The sequence below is a fragment of the Citrus clementina genome, unplaced genomic scaffold (genome assembly GCF_000493195.1).
Source record: "Citrus clementina cultivar Clemenules unplaced genomic scaffold, Citrus_clementina_v1.0 scaffold_4, whole genome shotgun sequence".
Lineage (NCBI taxonomy): Eukaryota > Viridiplantae > Streptophyta > Magnoliopsida > Sapindales > Rutaceae > Citrus > Citrus x clementina.
The window spans coordinates 3826902-3848955 of NW_006262274.1; the positions used below are offsets into that span (position 1 = coordinate 3826902).

The 22054-nt window shown below is 35.7% G+C and overlaps 4 protein-coding genes and 1 non-coding gene across 5 annotated transcripts; 4 read left to right on the plus strand and 1 right to left on the minus strand.

Moving 5' to 3' along the window:
• The first annotated feature begins 1333 nt into the window (after nucleotides 1-1333).
• Nucleotides 1334-5048, plus strand: LOC18044627 (adenylosuccinate synthetase 2, chloroplastic). The gene is made up of 5 exons (XM_006436187.2): nucleotides 1334-1461; nucleotides 2062-2366; nucleotides 3091-3783; nucleotides 3975-4286; nucleotides 4432-5048. The coding sequence occupies exons 2-5, from the start codon at nucleotides 2076-2078 to the stop codon at nucleotides 4600-4602; spliced, it is 1467 nt and encodes a 488-aa protein (XP_006436250.1). The 5' UTR covers nucleotides 1334-1461; nucleotides 2062-2075; the 3' UTR covers nucleotides 4603-5048.
• Nucleotides 5049-6005: 957 nt separating this feature from the next.
• Nucleotides 6006-8889, plus strand: LOC18044628 (elongation factor 1-alpha). Its single transcript, XM_006436188.2, has 3 exons — nucleotides 6006-6094; nucleotides 6989-7470; nucleotides 7660-8889. The coding sequence occupies exons 2-3, from the start codon at nucleotides 7009-7011 to the stop codon at nucleotides 8539-8541; spliced, it is 1344 nt and encodes a 447-aa protein (XP_006436251.1). The 5' UTR covers nucleotides 6006-6094; nucleotides 6989-7008; the 3' UTR covers nucleotides 8542-8889.
• A 502-nt stretch (nucleotides 8890-9391) lies between these two features.
• Nucleotides 9392-11943, minus strand: LOC18045497. Its single transcript, XM_006436189.2, has 2 exons — nucleotides 11805-11943; nucleotides 9392-10149 (listed from the first exon to the last, which is right to left on the minus strand). The coding sequence occupies exons 1-2, from the start codon at nucleotides 11875-11877 to the stop codon at nucleotides 9506-9508; spliced, it is 717 nt and encodes a 238-aa protein (XP_006436252.1). The 5' UTR covers nucleotides 11878-11943; the 3' UTR covers nucleotides 9392-9505.
• An 81-nt stretch (nucleotides 11944-12024) lies between these two features.
• On the plus strand, nucleotides 12025-12096 carry TRNAP-AGG. The gene has a single exon. It is a non-coding gene; the product is annotated as a tRNA-Pro (tRNA).
• Nucleotides 12097-16562: 4466 nt separating this feature from the next.
• On the plus strand, nucleotides 16563-21388 carry LOC18045499 (transcription factor GTE1). The gene is made up of 9 exons (XM_006436194.2): nucleotides 16563-16788; nucleotides 16886-17011; nucleotides 17167-17382; nucleotides 18099-18176; nucleotides 18858-19073; nucleotides 19253-19351; nucleotides 19695-19753; nucleotides 20697-20847; nucleotides 20948-21388. Exons 2-9 carry the CDS (start codon nucleotides 16886-16888, stop codon nucleotides 21134-21136), a joined length of 1134 nt encoding a protein of 377 aa, XP_006436257.2. The 5' UTR covers nucleotides 16563-16788; the 3' UTR covers nucleotides 21137-21388.
• The last annotated feature ends 666 nt before the right edge of the window (nucleotides 21389-22054 follow it).

Here is a 22054-nt window from a genome sequence, read left to right on the forward strand (position 1 = left end):
CATGATTCTTCAACAGTGTTTTGGAAAATAAAGTCAACAGTATTTTAAAAAGAAATATTTTTCTGTTATTTTAAAAAATTAAAAATGCACTTTAAATTTTTCTTTAAAACGGTATCGAGCGTTTTTTTTTTATTTAAAAGAAAAAGAAATGCATTTTGTTCCGGGTATATAGTACGAGTGAAAGGAGACCATGGACTTTCAATCACACACCACGCCAGTGAGCCGCCAAGTGGATACTTCTAGAGCGATGTGAAGTGAGGTTTTGACCTCTTGATTATTATGTCTAAGCCGTCGGATTTGTCTGAGGTCCCATTGACCAAACGACGAAGATTCTCCTTTGACCTTTGGCTTCCAGATAGACCAGAAGCCGTCGGATTTGCATGCTTCGGATGGTCAACTTTCGAAATGGATGCATCGCCAATGAGGAATGCTACGCCACGTGGAGAAAATTATAACAATTATTTTTTTTCCATTTTCTCTAAATTTCATTTTTTAACGATTCGTTTTCTCTAATTTATAGTTTAAACAAGTTGATGCGAGTTCCTACATTTTGTTTTTGTTTTTGTTTTGTCAAATAATTATTAAATAACTGGAGAATGGAAAATAAATTCATTTTTATTTATTTCTCTATAAGCAATTCGGTGCTGTTTGATGAAACAAAATTTTGTTTTGTAAAATAAAAATTACTAGAAATTGCTATGGTTATTAAACTACTTCTCCTCAAACACTAATTATTAATTTGTTTCAGTATTTTCCAAAAAAGAAAACCAATTTATCTTAGTTAATTAGAAGCTTCTCAACAAATAATCACAATTTAGAATGGTGGGTCGAATTTGTGTTGAATCTCAAATAAATTATGTCGAAATTTCACTAATTCGTTTTCGACTTTTGTATTAAACAATTATAAAATTAATGACCCAGACGAAACAATATTTTTTTTAAAAAAAAGTGAATTTGCGTCCATGCCCATATTTACTAAAAATCATCAAATTGCCCCAGATATTCATAAATCATCATTCCACATCCAAATAGTGAAGTAGATTAAAATAATAATAATGGTAAAATTTTGGGTAACCTGTGCTGTAACTGTAGTATCGTGTTACAGTTATGGGTCAGGATACAGTATAATTATGGTACTGTGCTACAGTTGCATCAGTTATTGGATCTACTCAAATAAATAGGGTCCACTTAAATAAGTAAAAATTCAACGATTGGGTACAACTGTGATACGGTACCATAATTACACTACAATTTTATCATACAGTTATATACAGCTGTTAGATGTTAATATACTCTACTAATTCAAGTTCATCTGCCTGATGTAACTGTAGTACGGTACTACAGTTGTACCGTAGCCTGATCCAAAACTTTCAGCTTTTACGCACTCTCACTTCACTTGCCTGCTTGTCTAGTCTCTTTGTCTCTCCCGTGCGGCTAAGAGTTTTAGCAGAACTCCTTCAGGTCCGATTCTTCTCGTTTAATTGTTCTTTTTAATTTTAATTAATTAATTTATTATTAAGTAAGTTTGTTTGGTTGTATTTATTTGGAATTTTGTTTGAATTTGATTACTCTATAGTTTCAGTTTTTCCTACGATTTTCAGTTCTTTTGTATTAAAATTGTTGTCTGATCTGATTCTTACTGATTTTATCAATTGGTTTTTGTAAATTTGTGGCTCGAATCATCATATGTATACATTCTGAGTGGGTTGGATGTATTCCTTCTACCATTAATTTGTGTCATATATACTGAATCTGATGTGGCATGTGTCGATATTGCTGAAAATTCTTTCACCTGATTTTGTAGATACGTGTCTTGACACTGGTGTGATTATAAATGTATAAGTTGCGTTAACGTTAATACAATTGCTTTCGTTGTTCTCGAAGGTTTAGTTTATATGATAAAGTTAAAATGTTGAAATTCAGTGTCCTTATAAGTTTGAGCTGCATCATTTAGACATTGTTGAGTTTGTGAATTATACTTAATACCTATCTCTCTCAAAAGCCCTCCCCTTCTTTTTCTCTCTTGGCTCTCACTTACTTTTCGTTATTCACTTGAACAAGACATTTAATGCGGCATGAACATCTCCTCAGTGAAGCTCAACCATGCCAGTCCTGTTACAGGACCCAAGTGGGCTGCCCAGTTCAGGCCCTTTTTTCATCACCACCGCAACAGCGACGTCGTTTCATTTGAGTCAAGGGCAAGGGCTGCTCCATCTTCATTAGCTGTGACAGCCAACGAGTCACCGAATCGAATTGAATTGCTTAGTCAGGTGTCAGGGGTGTTGGGTTGCCAGTGGGGTGATGAGGGAAAAGGCAAGCTTGTCGATATCCTAGCTGAGCACTTTGACATCGTTGCTCGCTGTCAGGTACACCCTCTATCTTCTATTAAATTCAAATATTAATCCAGTTTCACTAATTATTTTACTAATTAATGTATTAAATATTAAGTCTAAGAAGTACTTTTCAATGGTACATGAAGATGATGCACGGTTTAGTGCTCTGGTGGAATTTGATATTACTTGACAATGGATGTCTAAAAAGCACTACCAAACACTAAATTAATCTTTGTTCACTTATTGAATGTTTATATTGTTTCAAAACATTGCATGGTTCCTACTTTTGTATCACTAGAATCAAATAGAATTTCACCATTTGGATAGCTTAGTTTGTATTGCAACTGATGTATCACCAACAGAATTTCACAATTTGGATTAGAAATAATAAGGGTTAATAAATAACTATCACTTGAGCCAATCAAATAGTGGCACATCACTTGCTACATCAGTTGGGATACAAAGTAAGCATAGCATTATTGATTTATTGAATTTTTCTGCTTCTGTTTTGCATATAGTGGCCCAAGCATCATTGAATTGTTTGATCTGATTACTACTTTTAAGTCCAGTTATTAATTTTCAGCAGCCATTGGGGAGCAATTTGCTGAACTTTGTTTAATTTATTATGATTATTATTCTCTTTAGATGTTAATTTAGGTTGTAATCTGTTATTTATCAAGAATAAAAAGAAAAAGCTTGTAATCAGTTAGTTATTCTGATTATTGACAATTGTAAGTTTAACTATTGCTGATAACAGGGTGGAGCTAATGCGGGCCACACTATCTACAATGCAGAGGGAAAGAAATTTGCGTTGCACCTTGTTCCTTCAGGCATTCTTAATGAGGATACTGTATGCGTTATTGGAAATGGAGTTGTGGTGCATCTACCAGGTCTATTCAATGAAATTGATGACCTGGAAGCTAACGGGGTCTCCTGCAAGGGAAGGATATTGGTGTCTGATCGTGCTCATCTCCTCTTTGATTTTCATCAGGAAGTAGATGGACTTAGAGAAGCTGAGCTTGTTAAATCATTTATTGGCACAACCAGGAGAGGAATAGGACCTGCTTACTCAAGCAAGGTGATCCGTAGTGGCATTAGAGTTAGTGATCTGAGGCACATGGATACTTTTCCTCAGAAGCTTGATTTTTTACTATCCAATGCAGCTGCAAGATTCCCAGGTTTTAAGTATACACCACACATGCTCAGGGAGGAAGTTGAAAAATACAAGAGAATTGCTGAGAGATTGGAACCTTTCGTTGTTGATACTGTGCACTTCATAAATGAGTCCATTGCACAGAAGCGGAAGATTCTGGTTGAAGGTGGCCAGGCAACCATGTTGGATATTGACTTTGGAACTTATCCATTTGTAACTTCCTCTAGCCCATCAGCCGGCGGAATTTGCACCGGCCTTGGCATTGCTCCAAGAGTTGTGGGTGATCTAATTGGCGTGGTTAGTGGATAGTTTCTTTTTGTTCTCTTGGTTTCTCTTTCTCTTTTGTTAGGGATTTATGTCTTATCTCGGCAAGAGAATAGGCTTGGTTCTAATACTGTCAGTAGATTTCTCAAAATTATTCATGTTTACCAAAAAAAAAAATGCTGTTCACGAGATTCCCCATTGTAGCTGGTACTTCTTCTATGCAGGTAAAAGCATACACTACCAGAGTTGGTTCTGGTCCTTTCCCGACGGAAATTTTGGGCCAAGGGGGTGACCACCTTAGGTTAGCTGGGCAAGAGTTTGGCACAACTACTGGTCGTCCTCGTCGTTGTGGTTGGCTTGATATAGTTGCATTGAAGTACTGCTGCCAAATTAACGGCTTTTCTTCTTTGAATCTCACCAAACTGGATGTTTTATCAGAACTTCCAGAAATTCAGCTTGGAGTTGCTTATAAACGAGTTGATGGTACACCAATTAAATCATTCCCTGCAGATCTTGTGCTTCTTGAACAATTGAAGGCAAGTTTGATGTTGATGTTGTTTGATTTCTTACTGCAAATAAAATATTTGATGATATAAAATTATAGGAAATACATTTTTATTTCACTAATGAGTACTTGTTTTCCTCTTCCTCTTCAACTCTTGTTCCTTTCTGTGTGTTTAGGTGGAATATGAAGTTCTGCCGGGATGGCAGTCTGATATTTCTTCCATTAGAAACTACTCAGACCTCCCAAAGGCTGCACGTCAGTTTGTAGAGAGGATAGAAGAACTTGTTGGTGTACCTATAAATTACATTGGTGTCGGACCTGGACGTGATGCTCTCATATTTAAATAGGAAAACAGTGAACCGCCAAAGGCCGCCTGTTCTTTTATATCTCTCATCTTCATTTCTGAAGGAAACCATCCATGGCCAAATGCTGACAAATACCATCTTGGTTTAACAAATGTTGCTCGTGTTGTTGATACTTCTTGAACTGATAACTCATACCTTAAATAACAACTTTTATGAGACAAAGCCTCCTAACTTCCTATCTGTAACTGTTTTTTTCTTGCTGTCGTGCTTTTGATGAAGTGCTGCTTCTTGACACATTGAATGAGTTTGATTTTCTAGGAAAGATGCCAGTCTTTTTAAATATTTGCTGCTGCTTGGTACTCCGTTAAAAATAGTAGGAGATAAAGAAGCTTGGAAAGTGCTCTGAGAATTTCTCCTTTTAACTAGATTTTTCATTTTTGGGTACTTTGTTAATGGTCGCACTAAATTTGTGGGCTAGGGCCTTGACTTGTGTTTATAGGCTTAGGAGTTTTTCGCCTAGTTAATTAGTTTACGTTCACAAAATTGCTCTGGTCGTCTGTTGTATTTATTAGTAGACAGTAGTAATGCTATATGATTTGACGTACAGGTACAAAGTTTGCATCTGAGCTTATGTGGTATATGATGTGGCTTCATTACAAATTGTTATGTATTGAGTGATTGTTTATTTTATCTTCCACCGTCAGGAAGTGATTTTTCTGAAGTAACATTTTTGCCGGATTAGTTATTTTGTTAGTACAATACGACTAATTTCTTAATAGTACATTCACGACACCCAATTTGAATATTTCTAAATAGAAATGAGTAAGACTTATGCTCTCAAATATTTATGAGGAAAACGTTTGCACCTATGGGAAGGAGGCAGGTACCAAGTAATCACTGATCACATTGATACATTTGGTTAAAAACAACGTAAAAGCTCATTGGATTTTGGTTTTAGATCCCATTAACACAGGGGTTTCGGTAACTGATTTGTGTGTTTGGGGAAAATTGGGATTGAGTTAGAAAATCAGCGGGGTGTATTTAGTTCTATCCTGCTTTCAAGTGAGGGCCACATCCTATTGCCAACTCACATCAAGGTAGGGTCCACACGAATAATCGAACATACTTCCTGGCCAGGACTTCGTGGTGCTTGCCTGTCTCTCAAATATATATCCGAAACATACACACGCTCCTCAGACGCGCGTGTTCACTGATTCCTTGGACATTAGTCCTTACAACGATAATTCGCGAAACGCACATCGAAGCGAGTGGGATAAGAGGGACAAAAAAAAAAAAAAAAAAAAAGAACGAATCCCAATCTTCCACCACCATTATAAACTTACAATATTAGACTTTAGTAAAAAGGAGGACACGTAGGTAATTCCAATAGCACGTAAGGGTATATTCGGAAACAGAAGATATAAAATTCTCGTATAAAACTAGCCAACAAACCCTATACGAGATATCAGCTCTCTCTGTTCTGTCCAGTCTCTTTCTATCGCTTGCGGCTAGGGTTTTAGCAGAGCTCTTTCAGGTCCAATTTTTCTTCTTTTTGATGAGTGAACAAATTAAATTTTTTAATTGCATTTCTGTTTATTTTTCTATAAGTTAATTTATGACGAGAAGTTCATTTGATTCTTGCGATTTGAATTGTGTTCGTTGTTTTGATGTAGTACGAATGCTTCCTTCTTGTATTCAATGATTTTTGTCAATATGTTGATCTTGAATCGTTTATTTGAACATATGTTGGCTTTGAATCGTTTAATATCTGATTTTATTTTCATTATAGATGATTTTGGCATCTTTTTAAATAACATATGCGCATTCTATTTTCCTTTTCGGTTATTTGCTCTAGTTAGATTAACTTTTTAATTTTTATATACGTTCGGTGATTTTGTGCCTTAGCTGATTTAAAAAATAATAATAATCTATGATGTTTTTTTTTATTATTGATCAGATTCTGATTTTGTTTGATTTTCAATTTGATTAGTCTGTTGTTTCAGTTTTTGTAATTATTTTCTGCTCTTTTGGATTAAAAATGTTGATTGATCTGATTCATACTGTGTTGATATATTTTATTTTTGTAATTTTTGGTTTGAATTATAACATGATTACCTGCTGAATATGTTGGATGTGTGTCCCTTCTTCTATATATCTGTGTGATACAAACAGAGTTTACAATCTTTTTCTTGATTGTATGTGTGTGTGTGTGTGTGTGTGTGTGTGTCTTATTAGCTTGTAATTATGTGTATAAGTTGCCACTACTGTTAAAACAATTGTTTGGGTCCCTGAAGGCTCGTTTGATATGATACAGTTAAATGAAGATTAAATTGTCCTTCAAATTTTGGGCTAAATTGTTTGAGATATTGTTGAAGTTTGTGTTCTGCCCAAGCAAATTTTTCTGACTTGAACTTTTCCTTGGATACAGTTTTAAGCAAATACTTTATCATGGGCAAGGAGAAGTTTCATATCAATATTGTGGTTATTGGCCATGTCGACTCTGGGAAGTCAACCACCACCGGTCACTTGATCTACAAGCTTGGAGGTATTGACAAGCGTGTGATTGAGCGGTTTGAGAAGGAAGCTGCTGAGATGAACAAGAGATCATTCAAGTACGCATGGGTGCTTGACAAGCTCAAGGCTGAGCGTGAGCGTGGTATCACCATTGATATTGCTTTGTGGAAGTTCGAGACCACGAAGTACTACTGCACTGTCATTGATGCCCCTGGACATCGTGACTTTATTAAGAACATGATTACCGGTACTTCTCAGGCTGATTGTGCTGTCCTTATCATCGACTCCACCACTGGTGGTTTTGAAGCTGGTATCTCTAAGGATGGGCAGACCAGAGAGCACGCTCTACTTGCTTTCACCCTTGGTGTGAAGCAAATGATTTGTTGCTGTAACAAGGTAATGCTTGATACCTTAATAGTACTTACAATCTCGGCTTTGTGCACCTGATTCCAGCATCTCGTTTTTCACATTATTTTTTATACAGTTGCCTGTTCTATATTTCTAATTTCTCTAGAATCTCAGATGGCACTTGCTGACATATTTATTCCTTATCTGCTGATATATTTATTTTTTATGTTGGTACAGATGGATGCCACCACTCCCAAGTATTCAAAGGCAAGATATGATGAAATTGTTAAGGAAGTCTCTTCCTACTTGAAGAAGGTTGGCTACAACCCAGATAAGATTCCATTTGTCCCAATCTCTGGATTTGAGGGTGATAACATGATTGAGAGGTCCACGAACCTTGACTGGTACAAGGGCCCAACCCTTCTTGAAGCTCTTGACCAGATCAATGAACCCAAGAGACCAACAGACAAGCCTCTCCGTCTCCCCCTTCAGGATGTCTACAAGATTGGTGGTATTGGAACTGTCCCTGTTGGCCGTGTTGAAACTGGTGTACTCAAGCCCGGTATGGTAGTCACATTCGGTCCGTCTGGATTGACTACGGAAGTTAAGTCGGTTGAGATGCACCATGAGTCTCTCCAGGAGGCACTTCCTGGTGATAATGTGGGGTTCAACGTTAAGAATGTTTCAGTGAAGGATCTTAAGCGTGGTTACGTTGCATCTAACTCCAAGGACGATCCCGCCAAGGGGGCATCCAACTTCACCTCCCAAGTTATCATCATGAACCACCCTGGCCAGATTGGAAACGGTTATGCACCTGTTCTTGATTGCCACACTTCCCACATAGCTGTCAAGTTTGCTGAAATCTTGACCAAGATTGACAGGCGATCTGGTAAGGAGCTGGAGAAGGAGCCCAAATTCTTAAAGAATGGTGATGCTGGGTTTGTTAAGATGATTCCCACCAAGCCTATGGTTGTGGAAACTTTCTCCGAATATCCCCCACTTGGTCGTTTTGCTGTGAGAGACATGCGCCAGACCGTCGCTGTTGGAGTCATCAAGAGCGTGGACAAGAAGGATCCATCTGGAGCCAAGGTAACCAAGTCTGCTGTGAAGAAGAAGTGAACTGTGCTGGTATCTTTGTCTGCAAGTAATGTCTATAGGCGTCATCACAATAAAGATTGTGTTCTTTTTAGGCATAAATGTGTTGGATGTTTGGGTCGTCAATTTGCTGGTTATAATTACAATTCGTCACCATCGACAAGAGACTTTTGTTCACAGAACTGGGTTCTTGATCGGCGGTGGCGAGATTACTGTATTGAGTCTATTTTTGTTGTCCATGTCATGTTCAAACTTGGATATTTTGTAAGCAGCTCAGGAGTTTTAGGTCTCTGCTGAGCTCCTTAAGATGTTGTTTGTTGATGTTTTATGTTCTATCTAGTTTGCCATTTTCAAATATTTTTGGCTTCTGGAGATCTTTTATTCTTTTCTTCATGGTTGCAAGATACGGTGGTGGACTTTACAGCCAACTGCAATAATCCTTTCAAATCACTACTAGTCACAGACCATTTACAGATGAAAATGGTTAATAAACATAATTATATATGACATATCCTTGTTTACTTGGAATGGTTGCCATTTGTTAGTTTCAGGTTCTTTTCAATTTACCAAACTTTTTAAAATACATTGCTAATTTCCAATTACACGCTCACTTGATGGGCATACTGAGACGAGTTTTGAAATGAGTGGCATCGCTTCTATAGTTGTTATAAGATTTGTAATCTTATAATGATGATCATTTCATCTGTCATCATGCGATGCCAGCGTCAATAGTTCAACTGCTATAAATTGATATGGATAAATATGCATAATAGCCTCCCTTATTCAATGCAATGTTATTGTAAGTATTAACTAGCAAACCTGATTGAGCAAAATTTTAAGGCATGTAGCTTTTGATATAATAAATAAACTAACGAATCAAAACCATTTAAATTTGATATCTCACTAATAAAAAAGCAAGGTTGAAATGCCCACGCAGACATTAACTGATGCAGGGCTTATCAAGAGTACACTTAACATATAATTTCAATTATAGGTTCTTGAAAGCCGACTCCTGAGTTGCCTTTTGAGGGGTTAGTCTTGCCAACAAAGCCTTGTTATGACAATGCTCTGCATCAACGAAGTAGAAATTCTCATTGGCCTTAAATGTTACAAATGGCCTATTGGTCTCTGGTAGCCGGATATCAGCAAACCTGATAGTCTTTGGAATGTATGTTGCCAGCCATGACATCATTTCCACCTCAAAGCTGTCTGAACCTGGCTTCCACTTCAGCTTGTGAATATATGGGCTCACAAACCAGTGAAGAGCAGCAGTGGTAGTAGCACTCATAAATATCACAGACGATGCCACTGCACCCTTCACAATGACATTCATGTCTGGAGATGTCATGAAGGTTATGACTGGGCCTAAGGATACAGAAAGGCAGCAGGTTGAAAGAGAGAGAAGCTTAACTTTCTTGATGGTTGATGAGATTGGCCCATAATATACAACACTACCGTCCTTTTCATCTTCTACAGCTTCTCCCCCGCGATGTGGTCCAATGCTGATTTTGTTGTCTTCTGCAGCTGAATTTTGAGATGCCCATCTTCTTTGGGCAGCAGCGACCGGGATGGCAGAGTTGAAATTGACCTTAGGTGTAGGGGACCTAGCTCCCAATCTACAAAGTTGATAACCTAATGCCAGCAGAAAATCCATAACAATGAGTATAGCAACAACAGAAACAAAAGTTTGGATATTTTAATCATCAATTAGGTGAAGAATGCTTGATGTATCTAGGAGTTCTGAGTTTAAGAACAGACTTAATGGTAAACATGAGGTAATCAAAGATGAAATCTCTTTCAGGGATAAGCACAACAAAATGTGCATTTCACATAATAAGCATCAAGAAAGGGACAAATACATGTTCAGCTACACATAGAAAAAGTAAAATAGCAAAGGAAGTCACAGCATTCAGAATTACTACGTAATACAAAAGAATGAAGGCTAGGTAGGACATCCATTTAAATAAACCTCAGGGAACAGAAGAGGCTCTTAAGATATTGGAGATTAGCCCTTCATAAAAATATATAATAAGAATACGTCATCTCATGTCATTCACTTAAAAATATATGGAGAAAAACATCACCATATGTTGTGGTATATTCATTCTATGCATAGTTTATTCAGATAAGAGTGTAGAGAGATTCCCTATATGTATGATGTGATTATTTTCATTACCAAATACAAAATCAAAGACTATCTACATTCCTAAGATGAATGCAGAACAGTACAACGGCAATTAAAGAAACATCACCACACAAAGTATTATTGATATGTTTACCCAACTTTTGCCAGAAGGCACGACATATGCCAAGTCGACATGAGTTTTCCCTTCTTTTTCTATCTAAAAATTAAGGTTGTAGCGATATATACTCCAACTTGTGCAGCGTAGAGATAGTAGAAATATTAACGAAGAGTAAACTGACCACAACAATAGAAATTTGAAAATAGAAAGCTTAAAACATAAAAGTGATTGTTTCATAACTCCTAATGTCTAAAGGTGCATGAGATCGAAATGAGACCAGAAACAAGAAAACAAACAGTGTATTAAATAAGGTGTGCTTCACCTTTTAAGCCACAGTGGTTGTGGTAAAAGAAAAAAAAATTGCAACTATAAAATAAAAGTTGATAATGTGTAGTAAATATAATAAATAATAATTTCAAAAAAATAATAAAGATATTACAGATTTTTCATCGTACAAGCGTGAGTTAAAATCATCTTAACTTTTAAGACAAAGCAGCGAGCATTTATCAAACAGTGCAGTAACTTTACAGCTGCTCAATCTCAATACCAAATATGATATCTAAATTGCACAAAAAAACTGTTGAAATTGAACCATTCATTTCAATCTCTAAATAACAAAATAAATAAACGAAAAGAAAATTTTCTGAGTTGCTCAAAATAAAACATATTTACACTCATCTACTTTTCTTGATTTAATCTACATCAACACGTAACCAAAAACATCTACCAATATACATATCTATCGCGCCACAGAATCCACCACGTATATTATTTCCCGTGTACTATGTCCAACGATCTGATCTTAGTTTTCCTAATCTTACAAATGTAAATAAATATTTAACAGTTTGAATCTGAATTTTAAAAATTACCAGCCTTATTCATCCTCTACATCATCATCATCAAAACAAGAAAGACGCCTAACACAAATTAAGCTATAATCGCATCAAGTGATCGAGGTTTTTCACGTCGAGTTGCGTACTGAGCTTTGATGTTTCTTCACTGAAGCTGAGAAAGTAAAATTAAAGAGAGGTAAACGAAGAGAACCTGAATGGAAGCTTCTTGATGAGAGTTGTTTGGATTGAGATCGCAACAAGTGAACGAGAGCTGCTCTTGCCATTTCTGCTCAACTCCCAAGTGAGAGGTTTTTCGATTCAGATTTCAGAGTCACACAGCTTAAAATCACAAGGGTTTTACGGTTTTTGAACTCATTTTGCTACACTTATAACGTATAAAACCTTTTGCTTAACTTTTCACAAGCATCGCAGGGCATTTGGTCTAGTGGTATGATTCTCGCTTAGGGTGCGAGAGGTCCCGAGTTCAATTCTCGGAATGCCCCCTATTTGATTTTTTTTTTTCTTGCGGCGCCCTTCTAGATCGAGCCCACTAGTTGGGAATTGGATGATTGGATTAGTAATGACCGTCGAGCCCACCAGCTGGAAATTGGGTGATCCGACTAGTTGGGAATTTGGATGATTGGACGAGTGGTCGCCTTCTAGACAGTAATAGCTACTACTTATTTTGGTATGATTCAAATTGAAAACCGAAGGACGGTGAATGCTTTCGGGACAATCTGTCAACAGGGAGAAAATTGGGAAAAAAATAAAAGTAAGTTGAAATTAGAATTGGGAAGGATCGGACGGACTGAGTATTGACTATTGACTGGGTAGATGTCATTAAGTCATTCATTCAATAAAAATAATGGTTAATTTTTTTATGAATATGTAGACCATTTCGTAGAAGAAGGGTAAAGAACCAGCAGAGTAATTGCCTTCTAGATAAAATTGATTTTTTAACTTTTAAGAAAGTAACACGTAATGGGTAAACTTTCCAAAATGTTAACACACTTGAATACAATCGTATCACATACATACATACATACATACTTTATAATTTTAAACGAATTGTGCACTATCACTTAACATGAAAAATAAATTGGAGGACTTAAACAATATTGAGGATGAACCAAGTTTCTTTCTTAAAGCATTCATATGGGTTACATGCACCTTCAACTTTAACTCTTTTGCCAAGGCCACTAGACTTGTAGTTTAACGGTGAACTGTTACCCTCATTTTTTGGAATTGATCACCCTAAATATTAATAAAAAGTAAGTACGTCTTACTACGGTGATAAAGATCTCACCTCCAGTAAGTGTTTATTTTCGAGTTATACTCAATCAAATTTTATATTATATTGTAATTTTATGTATTCAAATTTTTCGTAAAACTCCACTTGTATGGATTGTAACAATCTTTTTCATTTTTTGAAATTCATATTATTAACAATTGTATTGTGTACATCAATGTAATTAATCAAGTAAGATTTGTCATGAGGTATCGCTAAGTTACGTTATATATAACTTACATGCAACCTAAAAGTTTCGTCAAATAACTTTATACATGCATCTAATTAAACAACACTTGAGTTATTAGAAGCAATTCATAAGCTAAAATAAGTTACATAAGATCTCACCTCTAGTAGGTGTGTATTTCAAGTTATGTTGAATAAATCTTCATATTATATTATAATTTTATGTATCCAAACTTTTCGTAAAACTCCACTTTTTATGGATTGTAACAATATTTTGTTAAATCCATATAATTAACAATTGTATTGTGTACATCAATATAATTAACCAAGTAAGATTTGTCATGGAGTATCATTTACTTCTATTATATATAACTTACATTCAACTTAAAAGTTGCATATAATAGCTTTATACATGCATCTAATTAAACAACACTTGAGTTATTAGAAGCAATTCATAGACTAATATAAGTTACATATGATGTAACTTAACATGACCCTTCTTACGACCACAAGATTCTTTCTTATGTTAAGACAATTATTAATTTTTGATTTCTTCTAAAAGAGGTGAAACTAATTGAGCTCACATTATGTTACTGGGTTGGAGGCAAACGGATATGTGCTAACTCATTAGATAAGAATTACTTTTTACAAGGGATTTTAAAGTACATCAGAGATATTACGTTCAATTAATGCATATATACCATGCGTACATTTGTTTTTTTAAAAATACTCCATAATTAATAGTTATATTTAATTAAACTATACGTACATGTACTAATAGAGTATATAACCTCTGATCTACGTGTATTCTACAATTTCTCAAACTTCTAGACAAGAACACTGGCTTTCTATTTCCTTTTATAAAAGAGTCAAATTCCCCTCCTTTCTAGAACCAGTGGCTGTACAGGCAACGACTCCCTCTCTCACGCTCCTTCCTTTCAACTAATATATTCACCATTCCACAGGGTAAGAGGAAAAATCAACACAAATAATATTTTTTTAAAGAAACAAAGTCCGAGCTTTATATAAGTAAATATCTCCCCAGCCTCTTGTAACATCAAATTAGTAATAGTCCTTCTGGTTCTAGCTGGTCTGTTAATTCTATAATGGGTCAAGAAAAAATGACAAATTTACAACAGCGTAAAGAAGGAGAAGAAGAATCGGACCAAGAACAAGAAGACGCCATTTCTCTGTGTGATCTCTCTACCGATCACTACTCCGATGACTATGATAATGGTGGTAACTTGGATCGGTTTGATCGGGATTCGGAAGACGACAACTTCGAGTTCTCTTTTAACAATCCTTCGATCATCACTAACCAAAACGACGCCGGTTTGATTAACAGCGACGACGACAGTATTAATGCCATCAACTTCTGTGGTAAGATCATAGTCTACAATAATGGTAGTAGTAATGACAATAATGCCAGAAACTATAAACAGCAAGGAGAAGCCGTTAACACGACGAGTGTTGAAAATCAAACGCGGCGTTTAAAGAAGAGTGCAAGCTCAGAGTCACAGTCACAGTCACAACCACAGCTGGCAACCGGGAGTTACCGTTACCGTTCGAGTAGTAAAAGTAATTCTTCTCGCTATAAGCCTAAGGTGCTGATTGGGCTGGTTAAGATTCGGACGGAGATGGACTTGAGTGATATAAAGAAGAGGCAGAGTAAAATGAGAAACCCGACGACGACGTCGCCGATGCTGCCGGGGACAGCCGGTGGTGATAATGGAAGTACCGCCGGCGGTGGCGGGAGTGAGAGGAGGCGGAATAGTAATCGGTGGGGTCTTGTTCGGTCGCTGACGTGCGGGGCCCGCTTCGGCAACGCGTTTGCTAGGAGTGCTTTCAGTTGTTTCACGTTTTCAGACTTTCGCGTAGCGAATTAAGCAAGACCTAGTTAGCTATCTCCGATTACTATGGAATATTCGAATACGAGATTATTAGCATATTTTTTTATTATTTCAATTATCTTGTAAATATATTATACAGAAGCTATCTGGCCGTTTAAATTCTCGAGTACGTCAATTGAATTTGAGCGATATAGCGATTAATTGTTAATCGAAATAACTTAATCATCTCCATAATTCGCAATATGACGGGATTAATTTACAATATATGAACGGCGAGTGGTCTAGCTCGTATGCAGATGTCCTAACGACTTAAAAGAATGCGGACATACTCTATAACTTATTATCAAAATATTGGTACTATTGTAATATTCGAATGTAAGTATTGATTATTATGCATCGTGAGCAACTATTGTCAAAACAATGTGATTTAATTATGATCATTTGAAAATATCTTAGGGAAATTATCTCCCAGCCATATTAAGAATATTAATCGTACTAGTAGCCACTATAGATTTTTGATAATATTTTAGAATCAGTTCACGTTTTAATTTTATATCAATCAATCAATTTTTTTTTATTAACTCTATTAACTACTGTTAAAAAATTTAAGAGATAGGGCTATTCTATCCCTTCATTCATTTAAGAAGCTAAAATAATATTTTTGGAGGCTCGAGGGATAAAGGATCATTTATCTTAAATTATTTAAAGGTGACTAACATAATTGATGTAAAATTAATTGGTTGATATAAAATAGAATTTGAGATGGTTCACTTTTGATATTATTGAGGTATTTACAGTGTAATTTCTCAATATTTTAGTTTGAAAAGAAATTAAACTTCACCCAATGTTAAATAAATAAAAAAATCAACTATTTTATGTGTACATAAAACAAAATATTTTGAACCGCCATTGTGCATTAATTGATTGAATTATTAAAACAACTAAAAGCAACATTCATCTTAATGATTGTCATATGTCTATAGGTGATTAAGTTGAATTGAGGAAAATGATATCAATTCGTGCAATTGTGTCATGTTAAATTTAAACAAACACTAATACAATTCATTTTTTTATTGTGTCAAAATATCAGAACGTGGATACTACACATTTATTATCATATTGACACATTTAAATTTAAAATAAAACACATATGTTAATATTATTCTTAGAAATGGGTATAAATAAATTAACATGATATAAATATAATATTTCTAATATAAAAATTTATAACACAATAAAAATATGACACGAATAATTAATTTAGTATTCAATGTATGTGTATAAATATATAATCATATTGAGGTAATTTAACAGAGATAAAAGATTATTATTTATCGTGTTATGTTGTGTCAACTCATTTATTATTTGTGTTAATATTTATCAACACAAATATAAAAAAAATCACCTGGTATGTGTGTCATGTGATGGTGTAATGCCCATTTTGCTACCTTTTGGTATACCAGTGCAATAACACTTTAGATGAGATGGTGCTTGTGATAATTATTTTTGTGCATCACTCCTTTCTCTTTCACAAAATTTTCACATTTATTAGAAAAAAGATGCAAACGAGTTTAACATATTTAGATCCAAACTATTTAAATCTACAATATGATACCTTTATTAAGAATTTTGGAAAAAATGATACGGACAAAGTAAATCAGTCTAGAGATTCTATTAGACAAAATGACCCAAAAAGAAAAAAAAAAAGTGTGAATAGCCTTGCGAAGGGAAGAGAAACGGCACCGTTTCGCACTCAGACAGCGCCAATTTCACTGTCGCGTTTTACGCTGTCTGCTCACCGCACTGCCTTCCTCATAACCTCTGCCCCCAAGCTCCGTTGCAGTCCATTCGATTCCTCGTGCTCCATCTCTGTACTTCTCTCTCTATTACACGTATAATCATTTGTGTATTTTAAATGTACCGTCTTTATTTTACGTAATTTTCGGTTTTTTTTTTTTTTGTATTCAGATGGAAGCCATGGATGCGCCAATTTCGAATTTCACAGCCGTCCACGCCGGAAACCCCGAATCTGACGTTGCAGAAGTGGAGAGTTTTACGCTTCGCGTAGATGATATATTTCAAAAAGTTGATAAGGTGAGACGACGACGTGTATGCTGCTTGTTACATTACTAACTGAAATCACATCCGTTGATGCGGAGCCTGGTTTCGACTGATTATTATCGAGTTTGATTGATCATATGGCATTTTTCTGATTTCAGAAACTTGATTGTTATGTTATTGTCTTATAGCTGGAGGAAAGAGTGAACGAGATCGAGCAGTTTTATTTGAATGCGAGTAAAAAGCAAGGGAGCAATTCTAAAGGGAGTTCAACTTTGAAGGATAAAGAGAAGGAGAGACACGTGCCTAGCATTAGGAAGCAGCAGCAAGAGGCGTCGCGGCGGGAGAAAGCTGCTGAGAAGAGAATGGAAGAGCTTATCCGCCAATTCGGCACAATCTTGCGTAATGTAAATCACCATTGCTTTCAATATTTTGATTTGTTATTAGAAATTATTTGTTCTATGATTAATATGTTATTGAATTATATATATTGCCAAATTGAGATATTTTCTGCATGTTTGCGCTTTATATGCAATAAGTTTGCAGAAAGTTTACAATACACTTGCAATGCTAATGAGATGTTTTGTACATGGCCATGCTGAGTTTTATGCACTGTAATTTTACAAAACCGCATAGGCGTGTTATACTACTTTAGATAGGTGACAATTTGTTTGTATCTTTTGGATTAAGTTTTGATTTTATTCCTCAAATTTTTACTGGACTAATGTGAGAATTAGTGGCCGAGTTCTGCTAACTTCAGCGCTAAAAGTTCAAAAGGGCATGTGAATCAGATGGTGTGGATGCCCATGCTCATATATTTGGGTAAATGTTGTAGTGATATGGTAATGTCAACCTAACTGTGATAATGGGGTGGTTGAGTAATTTTAAGAAGGAATTATCAGGTGACACATGTCCATACTACTACATGAGTTAGACGGAAGCATAATGGTCACTATTCCAGTCTTCCTTTTTGTATGCTTTTAACTCCGCAAACAACCTCATTATATATTGTTTCACATGTTTCAAAAATTCTATGCTTTAGATTTGGTCACTTGGGTGCTTTAACAAATGGAATTTGCTTCCTCTTAGGACTCACCTGTCATATCTTTATCCTTGCTTACAGATTACCCAGCACAAGTGGGCATGGCCCTTCATGCAACCTGTTGATGTCAAAGGTCTCGGTTTAGATGACTACTATGAGGTAACATTTTTCCTTTGATAAGAAACTAAAAAACAGGTAGTGGACCATCTGTCCACTCAGTACTATGAGGTAACATTGATTGCATCTTTCTCAGTCTTTCACATTTCAACAAGCATTATTAACAATTTTAATTGCTAGGTCATTATTTAATGAATCGTTTATTTGCAATTTAGAGTTTAGCCCAAGTATCACCATGGAGACAATGTTAAGGTGTCTAGCTGGGCAAATTTCTGAAATCTAAAAACTGGTTGTGACTATGCTTATAACTAATTTTATTTTTGGTAAAGTCACATACAACAGATATATAAATATCTATAAAAACCATTTGTCATTATATAGTTATTGTTGCTCATGTCCAGGGTCATCAGTGTGTCATGAATAATTGGATAATTATTTACTTTGTTTAAGTCTTATTTTGAAAGAAATAGTGAGGCACGTTTATTTATCTGAGTATTGAGCAAATATTTCCAACTGTTCATACTTGTATGATCACATGTAGACATATTGTCACTTGTTAATAAGCATTGGAACATGTGATCCACATAATATAAGGACTTCCCCATGGGATGTTTTTAGCGGGTTTTCTTCCAATTCATATCTCATTACTGTCTCTAGTTGTCTTGTCATTTAAAAATGTGAGTACATGGCTGTATTTAATTTTCTGTATACGGATTATACTAGGTTATTGACAAGCCCATGGACTTCAGTACAATAAAAAAACAAATGGAGGCCAAGGAATATAAGAACGTACGTGAGATATGCACTGATGTGAGGTTGGTTTTTAAGAATGCCATGAAATATAATGATGAAAGAAGTGACGTTCATGTAATGGCAAAAACGTTGCTGGCAAAATTTGAGGAGAAGTGGTTGCAACTTCTGCCTAAAGTTACTGAAGAGGTAATTTTTATCCTGCTATTCGACCACAAGTGGGCCTTGCAAATACATAACAGCTTTTGATACATCACTTTTCTAGAAGTTAAGCAGTATGGTTCCTTTTGGTGGGAAAGAAAAGTCAGATTACCTTTTCTGTGATTTTATTAAAATTTTTCTTGACTTCCAAAGCCATGCACCTGTAGGAAAAAAGACGAGAAGAAGAGGAAGCAGAGGCACAGCTGGATATGCAGCTTGCTCAGGATGCTGCTCATGCCAAAATGGCTAGAGATACAAGTAATGAGGCATGCACTTTGTAACTGTCTTTCTTAGAGATATATTTATGATGAAAAGATCTTTTTTTTCATGGGGTGGGGAGGAAAAGTTAGTAGATTTCTTCAAGCAAGTTGAAGTTCTGTTGAGATGATCTATTTTAATCAAAGTGTCTTATTAATAATGGAACATAGATGAGAGGAATTTATTAAAAACTATATTTCCATTTTTTGGTCAGTTTGGGGGAGGAATAGTTAGTGGATTTCTTCAAGCAAGTTGAAATCTTCCTGTTGGGCCAATCTAATTTAATCAAAGTGTCTTATTATTGATGGAACATTGATGTGAGGAACTTATTAAAAACTGTAATGTTTTCAGCTTTATGAGGTCGATGTGCATTTGGACGAACTCAGAGAAATGCTTGTTCAAAAGTGCAGGTTTGTTCCATGACAAATTTACATAAAGTAGTGAATAAGGTAACATAGTTTAACCATATTTGTTATATAGCATTTTTTATACTGCATCTCGCACTAAATTGCATTCTTCAAAAATTATCTTCCATTTGCTTTTTACTAAACTGTGTGTGAAGCTGTTGTGATTGTTATGACATTCTCCCATATACTGATTTCAGATTTTTTAACAGAAATGAATAAGATGATGTTAAAATTTTGGGTGTAATGTAAAAAAAGGGGCTTCTATATAGATATGTTGCTTCTGTTTGGCCTAACAAATGGATATGTGTGATGTGTAGCAAGATTTTTTGGTCTATCCCATGTACATACTGCTGTAGGCCTAATTTAATTAACTGTATTAGGCTCTTCAATTGTCATCTTTCTGCGTCCCAATTCAAAATTACTTTCTCTTCCTTAATCTACGTTAGGTAGTAGACACAATTTGGACTACCAACTTTAACAGCTTGTAAGCTGTATATTTCGGAGATCAAGTTTCTTATTAATAGGCACTTCGGGCAAATTCGTTATCATCAGTGGGATATTCTGTTAACTGAGGCGCTGTTTAGTTGATTTAAAACATTTTGAGTTGTGGGATGAAATCATCAACTCTTAAGGCTCTTAGCGTTTTGAAGAAATTGCTGGACATGGAAAAGCGAATGATAAAAAGGAGGATAAGCCTGGTCAGTCACACTTTAGCTTCTTAAGCCATCATACCTAGAAAATGTAGGCATTTGTGCAGCGAAGAGAGGAATCAGTGAATCACACCTTCCCTGTCTTCTTCATTTATTGATTTCAGTTGATAGCTTTGAAGGTTTTCAGTTGCAAAACAGATTTTGTTTCCTCACAAAAATTTTCAGCTGCATATCTCTGCCTGAAAATTAACAGCATTCTTTCTAATAACTGATGAGAATCTGAAATGCTGTTTCAGAAAAACTTCAACCGAAGAGAAAAGAAAGCTTGGTGCAGCACTTACCAGATTGTCCCCCGAGGATCTCGGTAAAGCATTGGAGATTGTTGCTCAGAGTAACACAGGCTTTCAAGCAACAGCTGAAGAGGTTGAACTTGATATGGATGCTCAGGTTCTGGTTCTAGATCAGTGTGATTGTCATTGAATATTGTTGTAGAATCTTGGTGTGTTTATATAATCTGTTGTTTGAGTGTGTTCTGTTCCTTTTGCAGAGTGAATCCACTTTATGGAGGTTGAAATTCTTCGTGAAAGATGCTCTCAAATCTCAGGGCAATAACAACAACAACGACAATAACAAAAACAACAATAACAGTGCCACCAACAACAACAAACGGAAGAGAGAGATTTGTGATGCCATTGCCAAAACTGCCAAGAAAAAGAAACAAAAGGCCTCTGCTTGATCATTTCAGAACTTGCTGACTGTTGTTTGCATTGTTTGTGACTTCAATTGCATCTCACGGGAAGTAAGTTCCAAGGCAACATTTCCTACTGTCAGAGACAAGCCTAACAGGTTTATTTGAGAAAACCACTAGAAAATCAGTTTTTCGACAAAGTAGTATGTTAACATATTAATTAACCATCGCATGCAATTCCAGGATTGCAACAGAAATATGGATGCTTGGTAGTTATTCGTTATTTATGTAAATATTTTTTTCTGTTCTCAGATAATGTGTAGTATTACATAATAAACCACTTAATTTCCTCGTGTTCTAATTCAGTATGTGTTTGCTATGACAAATTTGCTTCGTTTTGTTCAAAATATCTTTGTTTGGAGTATTGCGAACGACGCGAATGGATGCGTTGAACATCTATTGCTTTAGTTCAACTGGGTTGACGATTTTCTGAGAACACATTTCATAGATTGATCTTGGTAGCTTGGCAAAATGTTAACATAGTACGGTGCCATTGCTTCTTCTTCGCAGGTAATTACTATTATGAATTTTGAATTTATAAAAGTAAATCATCAACAAACACGTGCTCATGGTTAAAAGATCTAATTTTTAATTCAGAAAGTTTTAGTTTGACCATTGTTTGAAATTAATTGAAAATTTGGAGATTACAGTCACGTGATCCCTTCTATACGGCATGTACGGGTTACTCTGTGACCCAACGCGCACTTACTGACATCTCGTAGACCGAGAAATCTAGCGTACGAATTGTCTTTTCGCGCAAGTGTGATATCCTACCTGTCAGACAATCATTGGCTTTCAGCGGATTCTGAAAAAACCCACAGTGACTGCCAATTGTCCCCGCACAAAACTTTTTCAAGCACTAGTAAAACGACCCCCGCGGACGTCAACGGGAAAACACAAAACGGA

Coding starts and splice junctions, on each gene's coding strand:
- LOC18044628 (XM_006436188.2), top strand. CDS start 7,009: ATGGGCAAGGAGAAGTTTCATATCAATATTGTGGTTATTGGCCATGTC. Junction 7,471..7,659: donor TGATTTGTTGCTGTAACAAG/GTAATGCTTGAT, acceptor ATGTTGGTACAG/ATGGATGCCACCACTCCCAA.
- LOC18045497 (XM_006436189.2), bottom strand. CDS start 11,877: ATGGCAAGAGCAGCTCTCGTTCACTTGTTGCGATCTCAATCCAAACAA. Junction 10,150..11,804: donor ATCAAGAAGCTTCCATTCAG/GTTCTCTTCGTT, acceptor TGCTGGCATTAG/GTTATCAACTTTGTAGATTG.
- LOC18044627 (XM_006436187.2), top strand. CDS start 2,076: ATGAACATCTCCTCAGTGAAGCTCAACCATGCCAGTCCTGTTACAGGA. Junction 3,784..3,974: donor TGGGTGATCTAATTGGCGTG/GTTAGTGGATAG, acceptor TCTTCTATGCAG/GTAAAAGCATACACTACCAG. Junction 4,287..4,431: donor TGCTTCTTGAACAATTGAAG/GCAAGTTTGATG, acceptor CTGTGTGTTTAG/GTGGAATATGAAGTTCTGCC.
- LOC18045499 (XM_006436194.2), top strand. CDS start 16,886: ATGGAAGCCATGGATGCGCCAATTTCGAATTTCACAGCCGTCCACGCC. Junction 19,352..19,694: donor CTAGAGATACAAGTAATGAG/GCATGCACTTTG, acceptor TAATGTTTTCAG/CTTTATGAGGTCGATGTGCA. Junction 19,754..20,696: donor ATGCTTGTTCAAAAGTGCAG/GTTTGTTCCATG, acceptor ATGCTGTTTCAG/AAAAACTTCAACCGAAGAGA.